General features: G+C 49.3%; 1 protein-coding gene across 2 annotated transcripts in view; it reads left to right on the forward strand.

Annotated features, from left to right (window-relative positions):
- FAM168A (family with sequence similarity 168 member A) overlaps positions 1-19,986 on the forward strand; it is a 64,149-nt gene that overhangs the window by 13,091 nt on the left and 31,072 nt on the right. Inside the window, exon 2 of one of the 2 annotated variants that reach the window (XM_060263971.1) lies at positions 18,187-18,312. The exons of the other annotated variant lie outside the window; for it this stretch is intronic. Within the exon in view, the coding sequence (XP_060119954.1) occupies positions 18,187-18,312 (126 nt within the window). The remainder of the gene's footprint in view (positions 1-18,186; positions 18,313-19,986) is intronic. 2 annotated transcript variants of the gene reach the window in all.

Here is a 19,986-nt window from a genome sequence, read left to right on the forward strand (position 1 = left end):
CCACAAATACCTCCCCCCAAATTCACAGGATATTCAGTGCTGTCAAATGGCCATCTAGCCTCTGTTGAAGTACCTCCAAAGGAGAATCATAGAATCCTAGAGTTGGAAGGGACCTCCAGGGTCATTTAGTCCAACCCCCTGCACAATGCAGGAAACCCACAAATACCTCCCCCCAAATTCACAGGATATTCAGTGCTGTCAGATGGCCATCTAGCCTCTGTTGAAGTACCTCCAAAGGAGAATCATAGAATCCTAGAGTTGGAAGGGACCTCCAGGGTCATTTAGTCCAACCCCCTGCACAATGCAGGAAACCCACAAATACCTCCCCCCAAATTCACAGGATATTCAGTGCTGTCAGATGGCCATCTAGCCTCTGTTGAAGTACCTCCAAAGGAGAATCATAGAATCCTAGAGTTGGAAGGGACCTCCAAGGTCATTTAGTCCAACCCCCTGCACAATGCAGGAAACCCACAAATACCTCCCCCCAAATTCACAGGATCTTCAGTGCTGTCAGATGGCCATCTAGCCTCTGTTGAAGTACCTCCAAAGGAGAATCATAGAATCCTAGAGTTGGAAGGGACCTCCAGGGTCATTTAGTCCAACCCCCTGCACAATGCAGGAAACCCACAAATACCTCCCCCCAAATTCACAGGATCTTCAGTGCTGTCAGAGGGCCCTTTAGCCTCTATTTAAAAACCTCCAAGGAAGGAGAGCCCGCCATCTCCCGTGGAGGAAGCCTGTTCCACTGAGGAACCCCTTTAACGGTCAGGAAGTTCTACCTAATCTTGAGCCGGAAACTCTTTTGATTTAATTTCAACCCGTTGGATCTGGTCCTATCTTCTGGGGCCACAGAAAACAATTCCACCCCATCCTCTAGAGGACAGCCCTTCAAGTCCTTGAAGATGGTGATCCTATCACCTCTCAGCCGCCTCCTCTCCAGCCTAAACATCCCCAGCTCTTTCAACCTTTCCTCATAGGACTTGGTCTCCAGACCCCTCATCCTCTATAGGACAGCCCTTCAAGTCCTTGAAGATGGTGATCCTATCACCTCTCAGCCGCCTCCTCTCCAGGCTAAACATCCCCAGCTCCTTCAACCTTTCCTCATAGAACTTGGTCTCCAGACCCCTCACCATCTTCATCGCCCTCCTCTGGACCCGTTCAAGATCTTTCTTGAGTCAGGATTTTTCTGAATTAAAACAGAAAGGATTTCTTCTTGGCACCTGGAATGCTGCACATGACAGTTTTGGGGAAACGCAGTTTCCTATGGCGCTTGAATGCTCGAGTAAGGCATGTTTTTAGTTTGTTTGGCATCGCTACTTGAGTACCCCACTGGCCACTCCGTGTCCTGCTGGTGTTTCCCTGCTCTAAATCTTAGCTGGCATTCCTGAGATGCAGAAGAGCTTCTCGGGGAAACGCGGCTTAATTTGTGAGGCAGCGGAGCGTCACAAGCCGCAGGTATTCATGTTGCAAATTAGATGATAGCGCGCTCCAGCAACATCGCTCGGTGACCCCCGTGTACAGAATTACTCAAAATTGGTTCCGATGCCAAAGGCTTCCACCGGCTCATTTGCAGGCGTCCCTTTCTGAAAGACGGGCGGCTCGTTTCCTTGGGCGAAACCACGTAACGAAAAGGAAGCTGATGGTGGAGGTTTGCAGGCAGCATTGGCCAAATCCTGCTTGGGAAATAACTGAAGATTTGAGGGGTGGAATCTGGGGTAGGGCAGGTATGAAGAAGAAGAAGAAAATGAAGACGATGATGATGGTATTGGATGTATATCCCGCCCTATACTCTGAATCTTAAGAGTCTCACAATTTCCTTTACCTTCCTTTTCCCCACAACAGACACCCTGTAAGGTGGGTGGGGCTGAGAGAGCTCTCCCAGAAGCTGCCCTTTCAAGGACAACTCCTACATGAGCTATGGCTGACCCAAGGCCATTCCAGCAGCTGCGGGTGGAGGAGTGGGGAATCAAACCCGGTTCTCCCAGATAAGAGTCCGCACACTGAGCCACTACACCAAACTGGCTCTCTTAGATCAGGCCAATGGCCCATCCAATCTGACACTCGGTGTCGCACAGTGGCCAAAGAACCACTGTGGAGTGGCCAAAGAACCACTGGAGGAGTGGGGAATCAAACCCGGTTCTCCCAGATAAGAGAGCTCTGGCTGACCCAAGGCCATTCCAGCAGCTGCAAGTGGAGGAGTGGGGAAATCAAACCCGGTTCTCCCAGATAAGAGAGCTCTGACTGACCCAAGGCTATTCCAGCAGCTGCAAGTGGAGGAGTGGGGAATCAAACCCGCTTCTCCCAGATAAGAGAGCTCTGGCTGACCCAAGACCATTCCAGCAGCTGCAAGTGGAGGAGTGGGGGAATCAAACCCGGTTCTCCCAGATAAGAGAGCTCTGGCTGACCCAAGGCCATTCCAGCAGCTGCAAGTGGAGGAGTGGGGGAATCAAACCCGGTTCTCCCAGATAAGAGAGCTCTGGCTGACCCAAGGCCATTCCAGCAGGTGCAAGTGGAGGAGTGGGGAATCAAACCCAGTTCTCTGAGATAAGAGAGCTATGGCTGACCCAGGGCCATTCCAGCAGGTGCAAGTGGAGGAGTGGGGAATCAAACCCAGTTCTTTGAGATAAGAGAGCTATGGCTGACCCAAGGCCATCCCAGCAGCTGCAAGTGGAGGACTGGGGAATCAAACCCAGTTCTCTGAGATAAGAGAGCTATGGCTGACCCAGGGCCATTCCAGCAGCTGCAAGTGGAGGAGTGGGGGAATCAAACCCGGTTCTCCCAGATAAGAGAGCTCTGGCTGACCCAAGGCCATTCCAGCAGCTGCAAGTGGAGGAGTGGGGGAATCAAACCCGGTTCTCCCAGATAAGAGAGCTCTGGCTGACCCAAGGCCATTCCAGCAGCTGCAAGTGGAGGAGTGGGGAATCAAACCCGCTTCCCCCAGATAAGAGAGCTCTGGCTGACCCAAGACCATTCCAGCAGCTGCAAGTGGAGGAGTGGGGAATCAAACCCGGTTCTCCCAGATAAGAGTCCGCACACTGAACCACTACACCAAACTGGCTCTTTTAGATCAGGCCAATGGCCCATCCAGTCTGACACTCGGTGTCGCACAGTGGCCAAAGAACCAAGTGCTATCACGAGTGCCATCAGGAGGTCCATCACTGGGGCCAGGATACTAGAAGCCCTCCCACTGTTGCCCCCCCCCTCAAGTACAAGGGACCTCACCAGAGTATAATGCCACAGAGTCCACTCTCCAGTACAGCCATTTTCTCCTGGGGAAAGGACCTCTTTCACCTGGAGATCAGGTATAATCTCAGAAGATCTCCATGGAAACATATGAAGCTGCGTTATAGTGAATAAGATTCTTGGCCTGTCAAGGTCAGTATTGAGAACCAGTTTGGCGTAGTGGTTAAATGCGCTGACTCTGACCAGGTTTGATTCCCCACTCCTCCACTTGCAGCTGCTGGAATGGCCTTGGTTCAGCCGTAGCTCTGACAGAGGTTGTCCTTGAAAGGGCAGCTGCTGTCAGAGCTCTCTCAGCCCCACTCACCTCACAGGGTATCTGATGTGGGTGGGGGGAAGATAATAGAAGATTGTGACCACTCTGAGACTCTGAGATTCAGAGTATAGGGTGGGATATAAATCCAATATCATCATCATCTTCTTCTTTTTCTTTACCGAAAAACAGGCAGTCTCCACTTAGTTTGGGGAAATTAGCTCAGAGACAGAGCGAGAGGGGCTGGGTACTGGGATCTCCACTTATGTATATTGAGATTGTCCCTATGAGAAATCTTGGAAATAACTTGGCTGTTCTTTACAGGATAAAACTAAGGTGGACACAGCAAACCCGTACAAGAGCTAACTAGGAAGATGAGGGAGGAAAGGGGAAAATGTTTTAGGGATGGGTGATAATTAATCTTGTAGAGGTCCACAGAAGCAGCAAAGTTGAAGAGGAAACAACCAGCATCTCCTCTCTTTCAAGAAGCAAGAGAGGAGACGCACACAGAAGTGAGTTGCCCAATTCAGTGCCTCCAGAACGCCGCACCCTAGGCATAGAATCATAGAGCTGGATGGGACCTCCAGGGTCATCTAGTCCAACCCCCTGCACAATGCAGGAAACTCACAAACACCTCCCCCTAAATTCACAGGATCTTCATTGCTGTCAGATGGCCATCGAGCCTCTGTTTAAAAACCTCCAAGGAAGGAGAGCCCGCCACCTCCTGAGGAAGCCTGTTCCACTGAGGAACCGCTCTAACGGTCAGGAAGTTCTTCCTAATGTTGAGCCGGAAAGTCTTTTAATTTAATTTCAACCCATTGGTTCTGGTCCTACCTTCCGGGGCCACAGAATACAATTCCACCCCATCCTCTATAGGACAGCCCTTCAAGGACGTGAAGATGGTGATCCTATCACCTCTGAGCCGCCTCCTCTCCAGGCTAAACATGCCCAGCTCCTTCAACCTTTCCTCATAAGACTTGGTCTCCAGTCCCCTCACCATCTTCGTCGCCCTCCTTTGGACCCGTTCCAGCTTGTCTAGATCCTTCTTTAAATGTGGTGCCCAAATGCAGTTGCCTAGTTTGCGTGGTGGCACGGCCAGCCCTGGTCACATCAGCCAATTCTTGGTTCTTTTTAAGTGGAGGTGCCAGGGATTGAACCCGGGACCTCCTTCACACAAAGCAGAGTCACTTCCATGAGCCACGGCTCTTCCCGCCTGGAGGGTGGCAACCCTATTCACAAAGGAACAATATCATCCAATCCCTTGGGGTTCCAAATCCATGGCATTCCTTCAGCCGAGCCGAGCCGCTTCTTGTATGTGGATTTTCTTCTCCCCGTCTCTCAGCATTTTCTGGAAAGGTGAAGCGATCGATACAGATTTCTGGTCTGGCCATGATTCCTACAGGCCTGGCTGCCAGGGAACGTCGTTCCAGCCCTTTGGCACGGGGGCAGAAGATTTTGCGTGCCAGCAGCCTCTCGGGCAGAAAGATTTTTTATTAATATATGAGCAACAATTTCATTACAGGGCGGGCGAATCCTCCTTCCAGGTCCAGCGGCTCTCTTGATTAAAACCTAACGATGTATGCCTTTCCCTTCCAGGGGTTTTTGCTTTCTGTGGGCAGGGTTTGCTGTTGTTCTGTCTGTGCAGTTTCAACATCAGGGGAGTCTCTGTTTTAATTTTCACCATGGCCAGTTCCTTCCCAGTCCATAATATTGATAATAAAGCAGATGCTAATGCGGCTATCTGGGAGTTATCTGGAACGCTCTGGGAGCTCTCTGAGCTAATTTTGGAGTCGGCAGCTAGGGAGTTGAGAGGTGAAAAGAAGAGGTCAGATTGAGCGAAGGTGAGGTGAAGATCAGCATAAAACCCGCTGACTAAAAAGAGTCGATCCGTAACACAAGATCCAGGATGCCAGAATAGGAAAACTGTTTAAAAAGCTCAAGGGGAAAGCAATATTATTACCTCTACCTTACTTTCCTCAGCCTTATGTTCATACCATAAATAAAAGTGAACTTGTTTTATTTAACCCTGTTGACTTTGTGTCTCAGGGAAAGAAACACACACACAAATTAATCTCTCTCTCTCTCTCTCTCTCTCTCTCCCCCTCTCTCTCTTACACACACACACACGACTGAATGGGACGCTCCTAATATCCAACTTGAACTAACTTGCGGTTTTCTTTTCTTGGTGCATTAGCTTAGATCGAGATGGGTAGCTGTATTAGTCTGTCTGTAGCTGTCTCTCTCTCTTGGCTTGACTTCGTGAACGAAGATTTAAGAAGGGTGCAGTAGTCCACGTCTGCTGCAGGCTCGCTGGTGGCTGACAAGACCAATGCGGGACAGGCAGATCCGGCCACAGTGGCTGCAGGGAAAAGTCTGATTTGGGGTTGGTGCTGTAGCAGTGCGATTCTTCCTCAATCTCCTTTTGTCCTCAAGACCAGCTATGCGTGCGTTCTCAAAGGAAGAGACAGCCTGGTGGATGGTGTGCCTCCACGCTTTGCGATATGAGGCTAGGTCAGACCACTGGTGATGGTTGATGCGACAGGTGCCAAGGGATTTCTTCAAGGAGTCCTTGTACCTCTTCTTTGGTGCCCCTCTATTTCGATGGCCGGTGGAAAGTTCGCCATACAGAGCAATCTTGGGAAGGCGGTGGTTTTCCATCCTAGAAATATGCCCTGCCCAGCGCAGCTGCATCTTCAACAGCAGTGCCTCGATGCTGGTAACCTCCGCCCTCTTGAGGACTTCATTGTTGGTCACAAAGTCACTCCAGTGGATGTTGAGGATGGTGCGAAGGCAGCTCTGATGGAAGCGCTCAAGGAGTCGCAGGTGATGACGGTATAAAACCCACGATTTGGAGCCGTAGATGAGGGTTGTCATCACAACCGCTTTGTAAACATTGATCTTTGTGCCTTTTTTCAGATGCTTGTTGCTCCACACTCTTTTGTGCAGTCGGCCAAATGCACGGTTTGCCTTTGCCAGCCTGTTGTCAATCTCCTTGTCGATCTTGGCATCTGTAGCAGTAGAAAAGAGTTAAAAGTCCAGTAGCAGAATTTGTGGCAGGGACGGAGCTTCTCTGAGTTTCTGCTCACTTCTTCAGATAAAGCTGGAATGGGAGTCCATCTGTCTTGATATCACAAGGTTGATGGATTTCTATTCTGTACGGCTGAATGTGCCTTCCGTGGAGACAGATCGAGATGGGTAGCCGTGTTAGCCTGTCTGTAGCAGTAGGAAAGAGCCCAGGAGCGCTTTCAAGACAAAAAAAAAAACAAACGTGGCCGGAGATGAGCTTTCTTGAGCCGCTGCTCACTTCTTCAGGTCTGCTCATCAGGGATGCTGTAGGCTGATCCTGCATTGAACAGGGGGTTGGAATAGAAGGCCTGTAGGGCCCCTTCCAACTCTGGGATTCTAAATCCACACTTTACTAAATTGGGGTCTCGAAGAGTGTGTTTGTGCGGCATTATCTCATGAAAAGCGTTTTGTAGAGAGCGAGTTTGGTGTAGCAGTTAACTGTGCAGACTCTTAGCTGGGAGAACTGGGTTGGATTCCTCGCTCCTTCACTTGCAGCTGCTGGAATGGCCTTGGGTCAGCCAGAGCTCTCTTATCTGGGAGAACCGGGTTTGATTCCCCACTCCTCCGCTTGCAGCTGCTGGAATGGCCTTGGGTCTGCCAGAGCTCTCTTATCTGGGAGAACCAGGTTGGATTCCCCCCTCCTCCACTTGCAGCTGCTGGGATGGCCTTGGGTCAGCCAGAGCTCTCTTATCTGGGAGAACGGGGTTTGATTCCCCACTCCTCCACTTGCACCTGCTGGAATGGCCTTGGGTCAGCCGGAGCTCTCTTATCTGGGAGAACCGGGTTTGATTCCCCACTCCTCCACTTGCAGCTGCTGGAATGGCCTTGGGTCAGCCAGAGCTCTCTTATCTGGGAGAACCGGGTTTGATTCCCTGCTCTTCCACTTGCACCTGCTGGAATGGCTTTGGGTCAGCCATAGCTCTCTTATCTGGAAGAACCGGGTTTTATTCCCCACTCCTCCACTTGCAGCTGCTGGAATGGCCTTGGGTCAGCCAGAGCTCTCTTATTTGGGAGAACCGGGTTTGATTCCCCACTCCTCCACTTGCAGCTGCTGGAGTGGCCTTAGGTCAGGTTTGATTCCCCACTCCTCCACTTGCAGCTGCTGGAATGTCCTTGGGTCAGGTTTGATTCCCCACTCCTCCACTTGCACCTGCAGGAATGGCCTTGGGTCTGCCATAGCTCTCTTATCTGGGAGAACCGGGTTTGATTCTCCACTCCTCCACTAGCAGCTGCTGGAATGGCCTTGGGTCAGCCAGAACTGTCTTATCTGGAAGAACTGTAATGTAATGTAATGTAAAATGTAATGTAAAATTTTATTTATATCCCGCCCTCCCCCGCCGAAGCAGGCTCAGGGCAGCTAACAGCACTGGGTTTGATTCTGCCCTCCTCCACTTGCAGCTGCTAGAATGGTTTTGGGTCAGCCAGAGCTCTCTTATCTGGGAGAACTGGGTTTGATTCCCCACTCCTCCACTTGGCTCTGGTAGGAGTTGTCCTTGAAAGGGCAGCTTCTGGGAGAGCTCTCTCAGCCTCACCCACCTCACAGGGTCTCTGTTGTGGGGTGGGGGGGAGTAAAGGAGATTGTAAGCCACTCTGAGACTCTGATTCAGAGAGAAGTGCTGAGTATAAATCTACAGTCTTCTTCTTCTTCCATTAAAGCTCTGTTGTCACTACCGGGCGACCGTTGCTGGACGATTTTGTGAAGGAGCATGGGACTTTCAGAACCTGGAAGCTAGAATCTGGTGGAGACCTGCTGAGACTTTGCAAAGAGATGTTGATCGAGGCTCCACGGGGCTCACCGATACCTTTTCTGGCACCCGCTAAGTGTTTTTTAAAAGTGGGTTGGGCCAGGGAGGGCTTTTACCCAGTGCAGTTTCTGACTGGGCGCTGGAGATGTGATTGGCCATGCAGATTTTTTTTTTGCAATGTTACTTTGGCAGCTGCCACCGCCACAACACAAGGATCTGCACTGTGTTACCAAAGCGGAGCTGGGCAAGCCATCGTCTGGCTAGCTCCGCCTACTGCAGCAGCCGTCATGTGTCAGCCGTTTTGTTGCTTTGCCCACCGCACCGTCTCAGAATCCCCAGTGGGCCTGTAGGCTCACAAACATTGGGCATCATCCCCAAGGCTTCTTTTGGAGCAGAAACTCCTTTGCATATTAGGCCACACCCTGCTGATGTAGCCAATCCTCCTGGAGCTTAAATAGGCCCTGTACTAAGAGCCCTGTAAGCTCTTGGAGGATTGGCTTCATCAGGAGCGTGTGGTCTAATATCAGGGCTTTTTTGTAGCAGAAACTTCTTTGCCTATTAGGCCACACCCCCCTGATGTAGCCAATCCTCCTGGAGCTTACAGGAGGCCCTGTATGAAGAGCCCTGTAAATCCTTGGAAGATTGGCTACATCAGGGAGGGGTGGCCTAATATTAGGGCTTTTTTTTAGCAGAAACTCCTTTGCCTATTAGGCCACACACCCGATGTAGCCAATCCTCCTGGAGCTTACAGGGCTCTTAGTACAGGGTCTATGTAAGCTCTTGGAGGATTGGCTACATCAGGGGTGTCTGGCCTAATACGCAAAGGAGTCCCTGCTAAAAAAAAGAGGTAGGTAGGTAGGTAGGTAGAGAGAGAGAAAGAGAGAGGATGGATGGATGGATTTTTTGTAGCAGGAACTCCTTTGCATATTAGGCCGCACCCCCCTGATGTAGCCAATCCTGCTGGAGCTTACAGTAGGCCCTGTAAGAAGAGCCCTGCAAACTCTTGGAGGATTGGCTACATCAGGGGGTGTGTGGCCTAATAGGCAAAGGAATTCCTGCTACAGAAAAAGCCCTAGATAGATAGATGAATGGATGGATGGATAGACGAATGGATTGTTTGATTTTTAGTAGCAGGAGCTCCTTTGCATATTAGGCCACATACCCCTGATGTAGCCAATCCTGCTGGAGCTTACAGGAGGCCCTGTACTAAGACCCCTGTAAGCTCTTGGAGGATTGGCTACATCAGGGGTGTGTGGCCTAATATGCAAAGGAGTCCCTGCTACAAAAGAAGGGGTAGGTAGGTAGAAAGAGAGAGAGAGGATGGATGGATGGATTTTTTGTAGCAGGAACTCCTTTGCCTATTAGGCCACACCGCCCTGATGTAGCCAATCCTGTTGGAGCTTGCAGTAGGCCCTGTAAGAGCCCTGCAAACTCTTGGAGGATTGGCTACATCAGGGTGTGTGTGGCCTAATAGACAAAGGAATTCCTGCTACAAAAAAAGCCCTAGATATATAGATAGATGGATGGATGGCTAGTTGGATGGACGGACGGATGGATAGATTGATTGATTTTTTGTAGCAGGAGCTCCTTTGCATATTAGGCCACACCCCCTGATGTAGCCAATCCTGCTGGAGCTTACAGGAGGCCCCGTACTAAGAGCCCTGGAAGCTCTTGGAAAATTGGCTGCATCAGGGAGGGTGTGGCCCAATATGCAAAGGAGTTCCTGCTACAAAAAAGAGCCCCTGGGCCTCCGCGCTCTAGATGCTGCAGTGTTCCAGTGTCGCTAATTTTTCCCTTCCCTTCATTGTCTATCTTTCTCTGGCAAAAACCAGCTTATTCCTTCCTGTCGCTGGCCGTCTTTTAGGTGTTCTTTCTCACCTCGCTAACCTGGCACTTCCTGCGCGAAGGATGCCACGGGATGTTGACAAACACTCTCTGTTCAGAGGAAGCAGGAAAAGCACAAGTGAGGAAAACTGATGGAAGTGAAAGTCTGGTCTGGGAATATCCTAACAGTGGGGCGTGGGGTAAGAGGAGGTGTGGACTGCAGACAGGTAAAGGAGGAGCCCCGTGGCACAGAGTGGCAAGCTGCGGTGCCGCAGTCCAAGCTCTGTATCAGAAAGAACCCCGTGGCGCAGAGTGTTAAAGCTGCAGTGCTGCAGTCCGAAGCTCTGCTCACGACCTGAGTTCGATCCCCGGCGGAAGCTGGGTTTTCAGGTAGCCGCCTCCAGGTTGACTCGGCCTCCCATCCTTCCGAGGTTGGTCAAATGAGTCCCCAGCTTGCTGGGGGGGAAGCGTAGATGACAGGGGAAGGCAAATGGCAAACCACCCCGTAAAAACGTCTGCCGTGAAAATGCGAAAGCAATGTCACCCCAGAGTCGGAAACGACTGGTGCTTGCACAGGGGCAGGGGGTGGAATTCTGGCAGGAGCTCCTTTGCATATTAACTGAGGTAGCCAATCCTCCAAGAGCTTACAAGGCTCTTTTTTGTAAGCTGTTGGAGGATTGGCTACATCAGGTGGGTGTGGCCTAATATGCAAAGGCACTCCTGCTAGATTTCCACCCCTGCACATGGGACTACTTATTTACCTTTACCTTTTAAAGGAGTTTGGGCTGCTGAGGAACAGTAGGCCGGGAAGATAAAATGGAGAGAGGGAAAGAGCAGGAATTCATCTGTTTTAAGCCGGCCAGGCAAATTTTTGCGATTCTCTCATTGCATATCTATTTCAGTCCCCTTTTTTTAATGTATAAACAGGGACAATAGCTTACATATGGCTATTTAAAGAAATCCATGCATGAAATGACTTCTCCACAAGCCGCTGTCTCTCCATCTCAAACTTTTCGCTCTGTTGGGTTCTCGGCTAAGTAGTGTTTTATTGGTGTTGCGAGTTCTTTTTTTGGCAAGTGAGTCGCTTGAAGGTCAGGCAATTCTTCTTTCCTTAAAGGAGCAGATACAAAGTGGGCTGTGAGATACATGACCTCCCAAGAGCTTGATTGCCATCCCACAACAAGACAGGATTAGCGTAAGGAGAAGCCATGTGGAATCAGGCCAACGGCCCATCCAGTCCAACACTCTGTGTCGCATAAGAACATAAGAGAAGCCATGTTGGATCAGGCCAACGGCCCATCAAGTCCAACACTCTGTGTCACATAAGAACATAAGAGAAACCATGTTGGATCAGGCCAACGGCCCATCCAGTCCAACACTCTGTGTCACGTAAGAACATAAGAGAAGCCATGTTGGAGCAGGCCAGTGGCCCTTCCAGTCCAACACTCTGTGTCACATAAGAACATAAGAGAAGCCATGTTGGATCAGGCCAATGGCCCATCCAGTCCAACACTCTGTGTCACATAAGAACAGAAGAGAAGCCCTGTTGGATCAGGCCAACGGCCCATCCAGTCCAACACTCTGGATCACATAAGAACATAAGAGAAGCCATGTTGGATCAGGCCAATGGCTCATCCAGTCCAACACTCTGTGTCACGCAGGGGCCAAATTTTTTTATATATATATACACACTGTGGCTAATAGCCACTGATGTACCTCTGCTCCATATTTTTATCTAACCCCCTCTTGAAACTGTCCTTGCTTGTAGCCGCCACCACCTCCTGTGGCAATGAATTCCACATGTTAATCACCCTTTGGGTGAAGAAGGACTTCCTTTTATCCGTTTTAACCTGACTGCTCAGCAATTTTATTGAATGCCCACGAGTTTTTGTATTGTGAGAAAGGGAGAAAAGTACCGGTACTTCTTTCTCTACTTTCTCCATCCCATGCATTATCTTATAAACCTCTATCACGTCACCCCGCAGTCAACGTTTCTCCAAGCTAAAGAGCCCCAAGCGTTTTAACCTTTCTTCATAGGGAAAGTGTTCCAACCCTTTAATCATTCTAGTTGCCCTTTTCTGGACTTTTTCCAATGCTATAATATCCTTTTTGAGGTGCGGTGACCAGAATTGCACACAGTATTCCAAATGAGACCACACCATCGATTTATACAGGGGCATTATGATACTGGCTGATTTGTTTTCAGTTCCCTTCCTAATAATTCCCAGCATGGCGTTGGCCTTTTTTATTGCAATCACACACTGTCTTGACATTTTCAGTGAGTTATCTACGACGACCCCAAGATCTCTCTCTTGGTCAGTCTCTGCCAGTTCACACCCCATCAACTTGTATTTGTAGCTGGGATTCTTGGCCCCAATGTGCATTACTTTGCACTTGGCCACACTGAACCTCATCTGCCACGTTGACGCCCACTCACCCAGCCTCAACAGATCCCTTTGGAGTGCCTCACCATCCTCTCTGGTTCTCACCACCCTGAACACTTTAGTGTCATCTGCAAACTTGGCCACTTCACTGCTCACTCCCAACTCCAAATCATTTATGAACAAGTCCCTTCTCTATCCCGTGCATAATCTTGTAAACCTCTCTCATGTCACCCCACAGTCGACGTTTTTCCAAGCAAAAGAGCCCCAAGAGTTTTTACCTTTCTTCATAGGGAAAGTGTTCCACCCCTTGAATCATTCTAGTTGGCCTTTTCTGCACGTTTCCCAAAGCTATAATATCTTTAATGCCAGTAGCTCACGAAATAGAATTTTTGCTCACAAGACTCCACAGCTTAGAACAGGGGTGGCCAAACTTGCTTAAACTTGCCACGTAGAATAAATGTCAGATGTCTGAGAGTCACAAAACATGAGCATCAGATGTTTGAGAGTGTGACGGAACGGCCCTTGTTTGCCTACCAGACCCCGTTCCCCTTTTTGGAGGGAGCTATTTCTCCTCCGGCCACTTGGGCTCGCTGCCACCACCTGCTCAGTCTAGGGGTTCGGATTGAGAGGAGCAGGACTCCCAATCCCCCTCTCCAGCTCTGAGGCCAGGCTTCAAGGTCCTCTGCCACTCTGTACTTGGGTATCACAGAGACCACAGCACTTCTTTGGGGAGCCCCTGGAGGATTGGCACCTTATCCAACTACATGCCTTTCCCCGGGGCCCCCTTCATAAAGCAACGTGGTCTAAAGCGGTTGGGGATCTATGTGGTATAAAGTTTGACTGCCAGCATTCAAAACAGTAAAAATATTTAATTAGAAGAGAAAAAGAAAAGAAAAGAAAAAAACAAAAGCAGTTGCATTTAACAGTTTAGCACAGCACCCGCACAGCAACCAGAAGGACAAATAAAAGGTGGATTTAAACACATCCTCCCATCCCTGGTCTAAACTTGCCTTGCCTTGTGGATGACTTCCTAGGTCTGACTGCCTGGAGTCCTCCTCCTCTTGAGAAGGCCTCTCCCACAGTCAGGAGCCCACAGACTGACAACCTCTCTCCTTGAGGGCCAGCCGAGAACTGACCTTTTCCAGCCTCACTCCAATAATAAAAAAAAGAACTTCCTGCCCCTCTAGGAGGCTTTCCCCCTAGAGTTGATGGTTTAACTCCGGAAGTGAGGAGGGAGTGAAGGGAAGGCTAGGCCACAAAGCCTGCCTTAGCAGTTTCATGTTCCCTCCCAACCAAGCACCACCATTAACTAAGATGGCATTTCTCCACAGAGAGCTACAAGACAGGAAGGGTGGGAGGGAGGGAAATAGATGGGAATGAGAAGGGAGGGAGAGGTGGAAAGAAAGCAACTTTAAATGCATTCTCCAAGCCACCAGCTGCCTTTGCTGGAAAAAGCGATTTAAAGAAAGGAATACCTTTTTCAAGCCGGCCAATGAGGTCTTGGGGACTCCAAGAGCCACACAATAAGTGTGAAAGAGCCACAGTTTGGCTACCCCTGGCTTAGAGGGAGTGTTGGTCCCCGGCCTTTTTGAACCTGTAGGCACCCTTGGGATTGTGCCACAGGCCTTCTCATCCACCCCCCCCCCCCGCTCAATGCGAGATCAGGTTAGAGCAGGGGTCCCCGACCCCCGGGTCGTGGGCCAGTCCTGGTCTGTGGCCTGTTAGGAACTGGTCCGCGGAGCAAGGCAGAGGTGCCGCTACTGCCCCTTTTGCCTACTCTGCTGGGGGGGTTTTGAGCAGGAACGGACAGGAACGCAGTGACATGATAGAGGTTTACAAGATAATGCATGGAATGGAGAAAGTAGAGAAAGAAGTACTTTTCTCCCTTTCTCACAATACAAGAACTCGTGGGCATTCGATGAAATTGCTGAGCAGACAGGTTAAGACGGATAAAAGGAAGTACTTCTTCACCCAAAGGGTGATTAACATGTGGAATTCACTGCCACAGGAGGTGGTGGCGGCCACAAGTATAGCCACCTTCAAGAGGGGTTTAGATAAAAATATGGAGCACAGGTCCATCAGTGGCTATTAGCCACAGTGTATGGAGCACAGGTCCATCAGTGGCTATTAGCCACAGTGTATGTGTGTATATAACATTTTTTGCCACTGTGTGACACAGAGTGTTGGACTTGATGGGCCGTTGGCCTGATCCAACATGGCTTCTCTTATGTTCTTATGTTCAGTTGCGGCTGGCTTGGTGTCAGGGGGTGTGGCCTAATTTGAAAATGAGTTCCTGCTGGGCTTGTGCGAAACAATGGTGATGCCAGGGAGTGTGGCCTAATTTGCAATGGTGATGTCAGCGGGTGTGCCCTAATTTGCAAATGAGTTCCTGCTGGGCTTTTCCTACAAAAAGCCCTGTGTGGAACAATGGTGATATCGGGGGTGTGGCCTAATAGGCAAATGAGTTCCTGCTGGGCTTTTCCTACAAAAAGCCCTGCGCGGAACAATGGTGATGTCAGGGGGTGTGGCCTAACTTGCAAATGAGTTCCTGCTGGGCTTTTCCTATAAAAAAGCCCTGTGTGGAACAATGGTGATGTCAGGGGGTGTGGCTTAATTTGCAAATGAGTTCCTGCTGGGCTTTTCCTATAAAAAGCCCTGTGTGGAACAATGGTGATGTCAGGGGGTGTGGCCTAATTTGCAAATTATTATTATTAATAATTATTATTATTGTTTATTCATATATTTTGCCTATTCCCTCAGAGCGGAGTACAAAATAAATGATAAAATTACAGTAAAATAACAAACAATAACATCACAACAACATGATAATAGAATCAATTTATGTTCTTATGTTCAATTTCTAATGAGTTCCTGCTTAGGAGTGCTTATGTTCATTTGCTTGAGCAGTTTCCCCCATCTAAACATTAAAATAGTTCTTAAAAGATTTCAGACATATTGGATATAATGTTAATCGCTTTGCCGCTAACTGCTTAGCCATAGCTCTTGCAGAGGTTGTCCTTGAAAGGGCAGCTGCTGTGAGAGCTCTCTCAGCTCCACCAACTTCACAGGGTGTCTGTTGTGGGGGAAGGAGATAAAGGAGACTACTACTACTTCTTCTTCTTCTTCTTCTTCTTCTTCTTCTTCTTCTTCTTCTTCTTCTTCTTCTTCTTCATATTCGTTAGGTGTGCAGACTCTTCTCTGGGAGAACCGAGTTTGATTCCTCGCTCCTCCATAGAGATGTGAAGGCCCAGAAAAAAAACGGAAAAATTCAGGGGAAAAACAGCTTTCTTTTCCTGAAGCCTTTTTTGTTTTTTTTCCCGAAAAATTGGAAAAAAATTGAAAAAAATAAAAGAAGAGAGAGAAAAAATTGTTTATGGAACATTTTATTTTAACATGAATAAAATATTTTTAGACAAGGTGTTCAAATATTTTCCAAATCATTTCTAAAAAACATGTATGGTATCAGATTATTCTAATTTCTGTGCACTGAGGACAAGCAAGTCCTAGGTCAAGCCCATTCATTGAAACTTAGTCCTACACTCCCTTCTATACACTTCCCCCCTCTTCAGTTCTTTTTATGAGAATGGATTTTTTATTTTTATTTAATACTGTGGAGAGGAAATATGAATAATTGCTACTTCTAGATTTTTAAAAATTGTTTTGTGGGGTTTTTTTTTGTCTGTTCCACATAAACTAGTAAGCCGTTCAGGAGACTGTTGCTCCATGGGGAGGGACGGTGGCTCAGTGGTAGAGCATCTGCTTGGTAAGCAGAAGGCCCCAGGTTCAATCCCTGGGATCTCCAAAAAGCGTCCAGGCAAGTAGGCATGAAAATCCTCAGCTTGAGACCCTGGAGAGCCGCTGCCAGTCTGAGAAGGCAATTCTGACTTTGATGGACCAAGGGTCTGATTCAGTATAAGGCAGCTTCATATGTTCATATATGTTCATTTGTTACAATTACAAAGAAATATTATTTTTAAAAAGTAAATTCTGTTTGCAGTGATTGTTTGGATACACTATATTTTTAATATGCTAGTTGTGATCATTTCACGACAAGTAAAATTGTCCACGGTCATATTTTATGTTCCTAAAGTAACAGAATGACTTTCAATCTGGAAAAGAAAAAAGAAGTGCTAATGTGGCATTTTTTTTTCAATTTTTCTGAAAATTTCCGGGGTTTTTCCAAGCTTCAAAATTTCCACAAATTTTACATCTCTACTCCTCCACTTGCAGCTGCTGGAATGGTCCTGGATCATCCATAGCTCTCACAGGAGTTGTCCTTGAAAGGGCAGCTGCTGGGAGAGCCCTCTCACCCTCACCCACCTCACAGGGTGTCTGTTGTGTGGGTGGGAAGGTAAAAGAGATTGTGAGCTGCTCTGGGACTCTGAGATTCAGAGTATAGGGCAGGATATAAATCCAATATCATCATCTTCTTCTCCTCTAAGTGACAGTCCTCAAATACTTACAGAGAGCAATCCTGTCCCCCCCCACCTTCACCTCCTCTTCTCCAGACTAAAACCTTCCAAAGTCCCTCAACCTTTCCTTCTAGGGCTTGGCCTTCAGGCCCCTGATCATCCGTGTCTCTCTCCTCTGCACACGCTCCATTCTGTCCATGTCCTTCTTGAAGTGTGGCCTCCAGAACGCCACACAATACTCCTGATGTGGCCTGATTAATGCAGTGTACAGTGGGACTGGGACATCTTGCCGTTTGGATGTGATGTCTCATTTGATACACCCCAAGACTGTATTAGCCTTTTTTGTCGCTGCATCACACTGGCTGCTCATATTTAACCTTCCCAAGTCCCTCTGCCTTTCCTCACAGGGCTTGGTCTCCAGGCCCCTGATCATCCGTGTCTCTCTCCTCCGCACCCGCTCCATTCCGCCCACATCCTTTTGGAAGTGAGGCCTCCAGAACTTCACACAATACTCAAGGCGCAGTCTGACCAATGCAGTGTACTATGGGCCGACGACCTTTTGCAGTTTGGACGCTTTGTGTCTACTGCTTACATCGTCCATCAGCTAGACAGGGTTAGAGTCCTTTCTAAAACAGCCTAAACGTGAGCCAGATCTTCTGCATCTCATAAAAACACAAGAACGTAAGAGAAGCAATGTTGGATCAGAGCATTGGCCCACAAGAGACACTCAGAAGTAGTTTGGTGTAGTAGTTAAGTGTGTGGACTTTTATCTGGGAGAACCGGGTTTGATTCCCCACTCTTCCACTTGCAGCTGCTGGGATGGCCTTGGGTCAGCCATAGCTGTCGCAGGAGTTGTCCTTGAAAGGGCAGCTACTGTGGGAGCCCTCTCAGCCTCACCCACCTCACAGGGTGTCTGTTGTTGGGGGAGGGGGGGGGGAAGGAAAAGGAGATTGTGACCGCTCTGAGATTCAGAGTATAGGGCAGGATATAAACCCAATATCATCATCTTCTTCATCATCATCATCATCCATTCCAACACTCTGTGTCACACAGTGGCCAAAATCCCAGCTGCCATCAGGAGGCCCATCAGTGGGGCCCTCTCGGCCCAGCTTAAGTGAACGCGTGCCCGTCGCTTGTGGTCTCTCCAGAAGCGATTCTGGAAGCCCTACCTCGCCCCGAGGGGGAACTTTTGAAAAGAGCTGCTGCACCGTCGTTGTGATTGCCGTCCCTTGATAACACCTTCTCTTCTGTCTTCACTCAAGCGACGCTTCTGATGAAACAGGCCTGGCCCCAGACACCGTCCTCTTGTGCCACTGAGGGCACCTTTCACCTCCCAGTGGATACTGGGACCGAGAACAGAACATACCAAGCGTCGTCAGCGGCATTCAGTAAATAGAACTTTACTTCTGGGGTTACTGTTGGGTGTTTTGCCTCCACTCTCTTCTCTCTGTCTGTCTCCTCCCTCTCTTCCCCCACCCCTTTTCTTTTTTGATTTGGGAGGGGGGGCTTGCAAGTGCCTGTTTTTGCATTCATCGTTTTGCCGCAATTCCCTTTCGCGGGCCTCCTTTGCATATTAGGCCACCCCCCCCCCTTGATGTAGCCAATCCTCTTGGAGCTTACAGGAGTCCCTGTACAAATAGCCCTGCAAGCTCTTGGAGGATCGGCTACATCGTGTGTGTGTGTGTGTGTGTGTGGCCTAATATGCAAAGGAGTTCCTGCTACAAAACAAAGCCCTTCCCTTTAGCTGTAGCACAGGGTTCTTCAACCTGGCCCTGCAGGCACCGCGGTGGACGCTCTTGCAGCCTGCTGAGGTTTCCAGATAGCGGGGACACTGCAAGGCAGAGCTTGCTAACGGCTGCCCTCTTTCAAATGAAAGGGTGTCTCCCCCAGAGGACAAAAATGGACTGGAGATGCCCTGCGTGGTTTCATTTCCCCCTTCAAGATCTCCTCCTTCCCAGGAGGCGTGGAGTGGAAGGTATTCCGTTTGGCTCTGCCCCCGTGGCAGCCATTTTCATTAGGCTCCACTTCCTGTGGCAACCGTTTTCATTCGGCTCCACTTCCTGTGGCAGCCGTTTTCATTTGACTCCACTTCCTGTGGCAGCCGTTTTCATTCGGCTCCACTTCCTGTGGCAACCGTTTTCATTAGGCTCCACTTCCTGTGGCAACCGTTTTCATTAGGCTCCACTTCCTGTGGCAGCCGTTTTCATTTGACTCCACTTCCTGTGGCAGCCGTTTTTATTCGGCTCCACTTCCTGTGGCAACCGTTTTCATTAGGCTCCACTTCCTGTGGCAACCGTTTTCATTCGACTCCACTTCCTGTGGCAGCCGTTTTCATTCGGCTCCACTTCCTGTGGCAACCTTTTTCATTCGGCTCCACTTCCTGTGGCAGCCATTTTCATTCGGCTCCACTTCCTGTGGCAGCCGTTTTCATTCGGCTCCACTTCCTGTGGCAGCCGTTTTCATTCGACTCCACTTCCTGTGGCAGCCGTTTTCATTCGGCTCCACTTCCTGTGGCAGCCGTTTTCATTCGGCTCCACTTCCTGTGGCAGCCGTTTTCATTCGGCTCCACTTCCTGTGGCAACCGTTTTCATTCGGCTCCACTTCCTGTGGCAACCATTTTCATTTGGCTCCGCCTCCTGTGGCAGCCGTTTTGGGGTGGCGCTCACCACCTCCCTCCCAAAATTCTACTGGCACCTTGCAGGTTCAAAAAGGCTGGCGCCCCTGCAGTAGGGAGACGGTACGTGCCTTCTGGCCACCCCATTTCACAGGCCCTCATCGAACAGATATCCCCCGCAGGTTGGGTGCTGCGGCTGCAATGAGATGGTGCCGCCTTGCAGCTTACAGCTTCTTTGGAATGTACCACAAATGCTTATAATTCTAAGTGGTCCCCTTTTACTTCCAAGGTATTTCCAGGGCAGCAGCTGCGGGTTCGTCGGGATACCTTTCAAATAAACATGTCACGCAGCTGTCCATGTTTTCGGGAGAGCGAGCTCGTTTGTCTCCCATTCTGCCCTTGGGATTCTGGGTAGGGTTGCCAAGTCCAATTCAAGAAATACCTGGGG

The sequence above is a fragment of the Heteronotia binoei genome, unplaced genomic scaffold (genome assembly GCF_032191835.1).
Source record: "Heteronotia binoei isolate CCM8104 ecotype False Entrance Well unplaced genomic scaffold, APGP_CSIRO_Hbin_v1 ptg001531l, whole genome shotgun sequence".
Taxonomy (NCBI): Eukaryota; Metazoa; Chordata; class Lepidosauria; order Squamata; family Gekkonidae; genus Heteronotia; species Heteronotia binoei.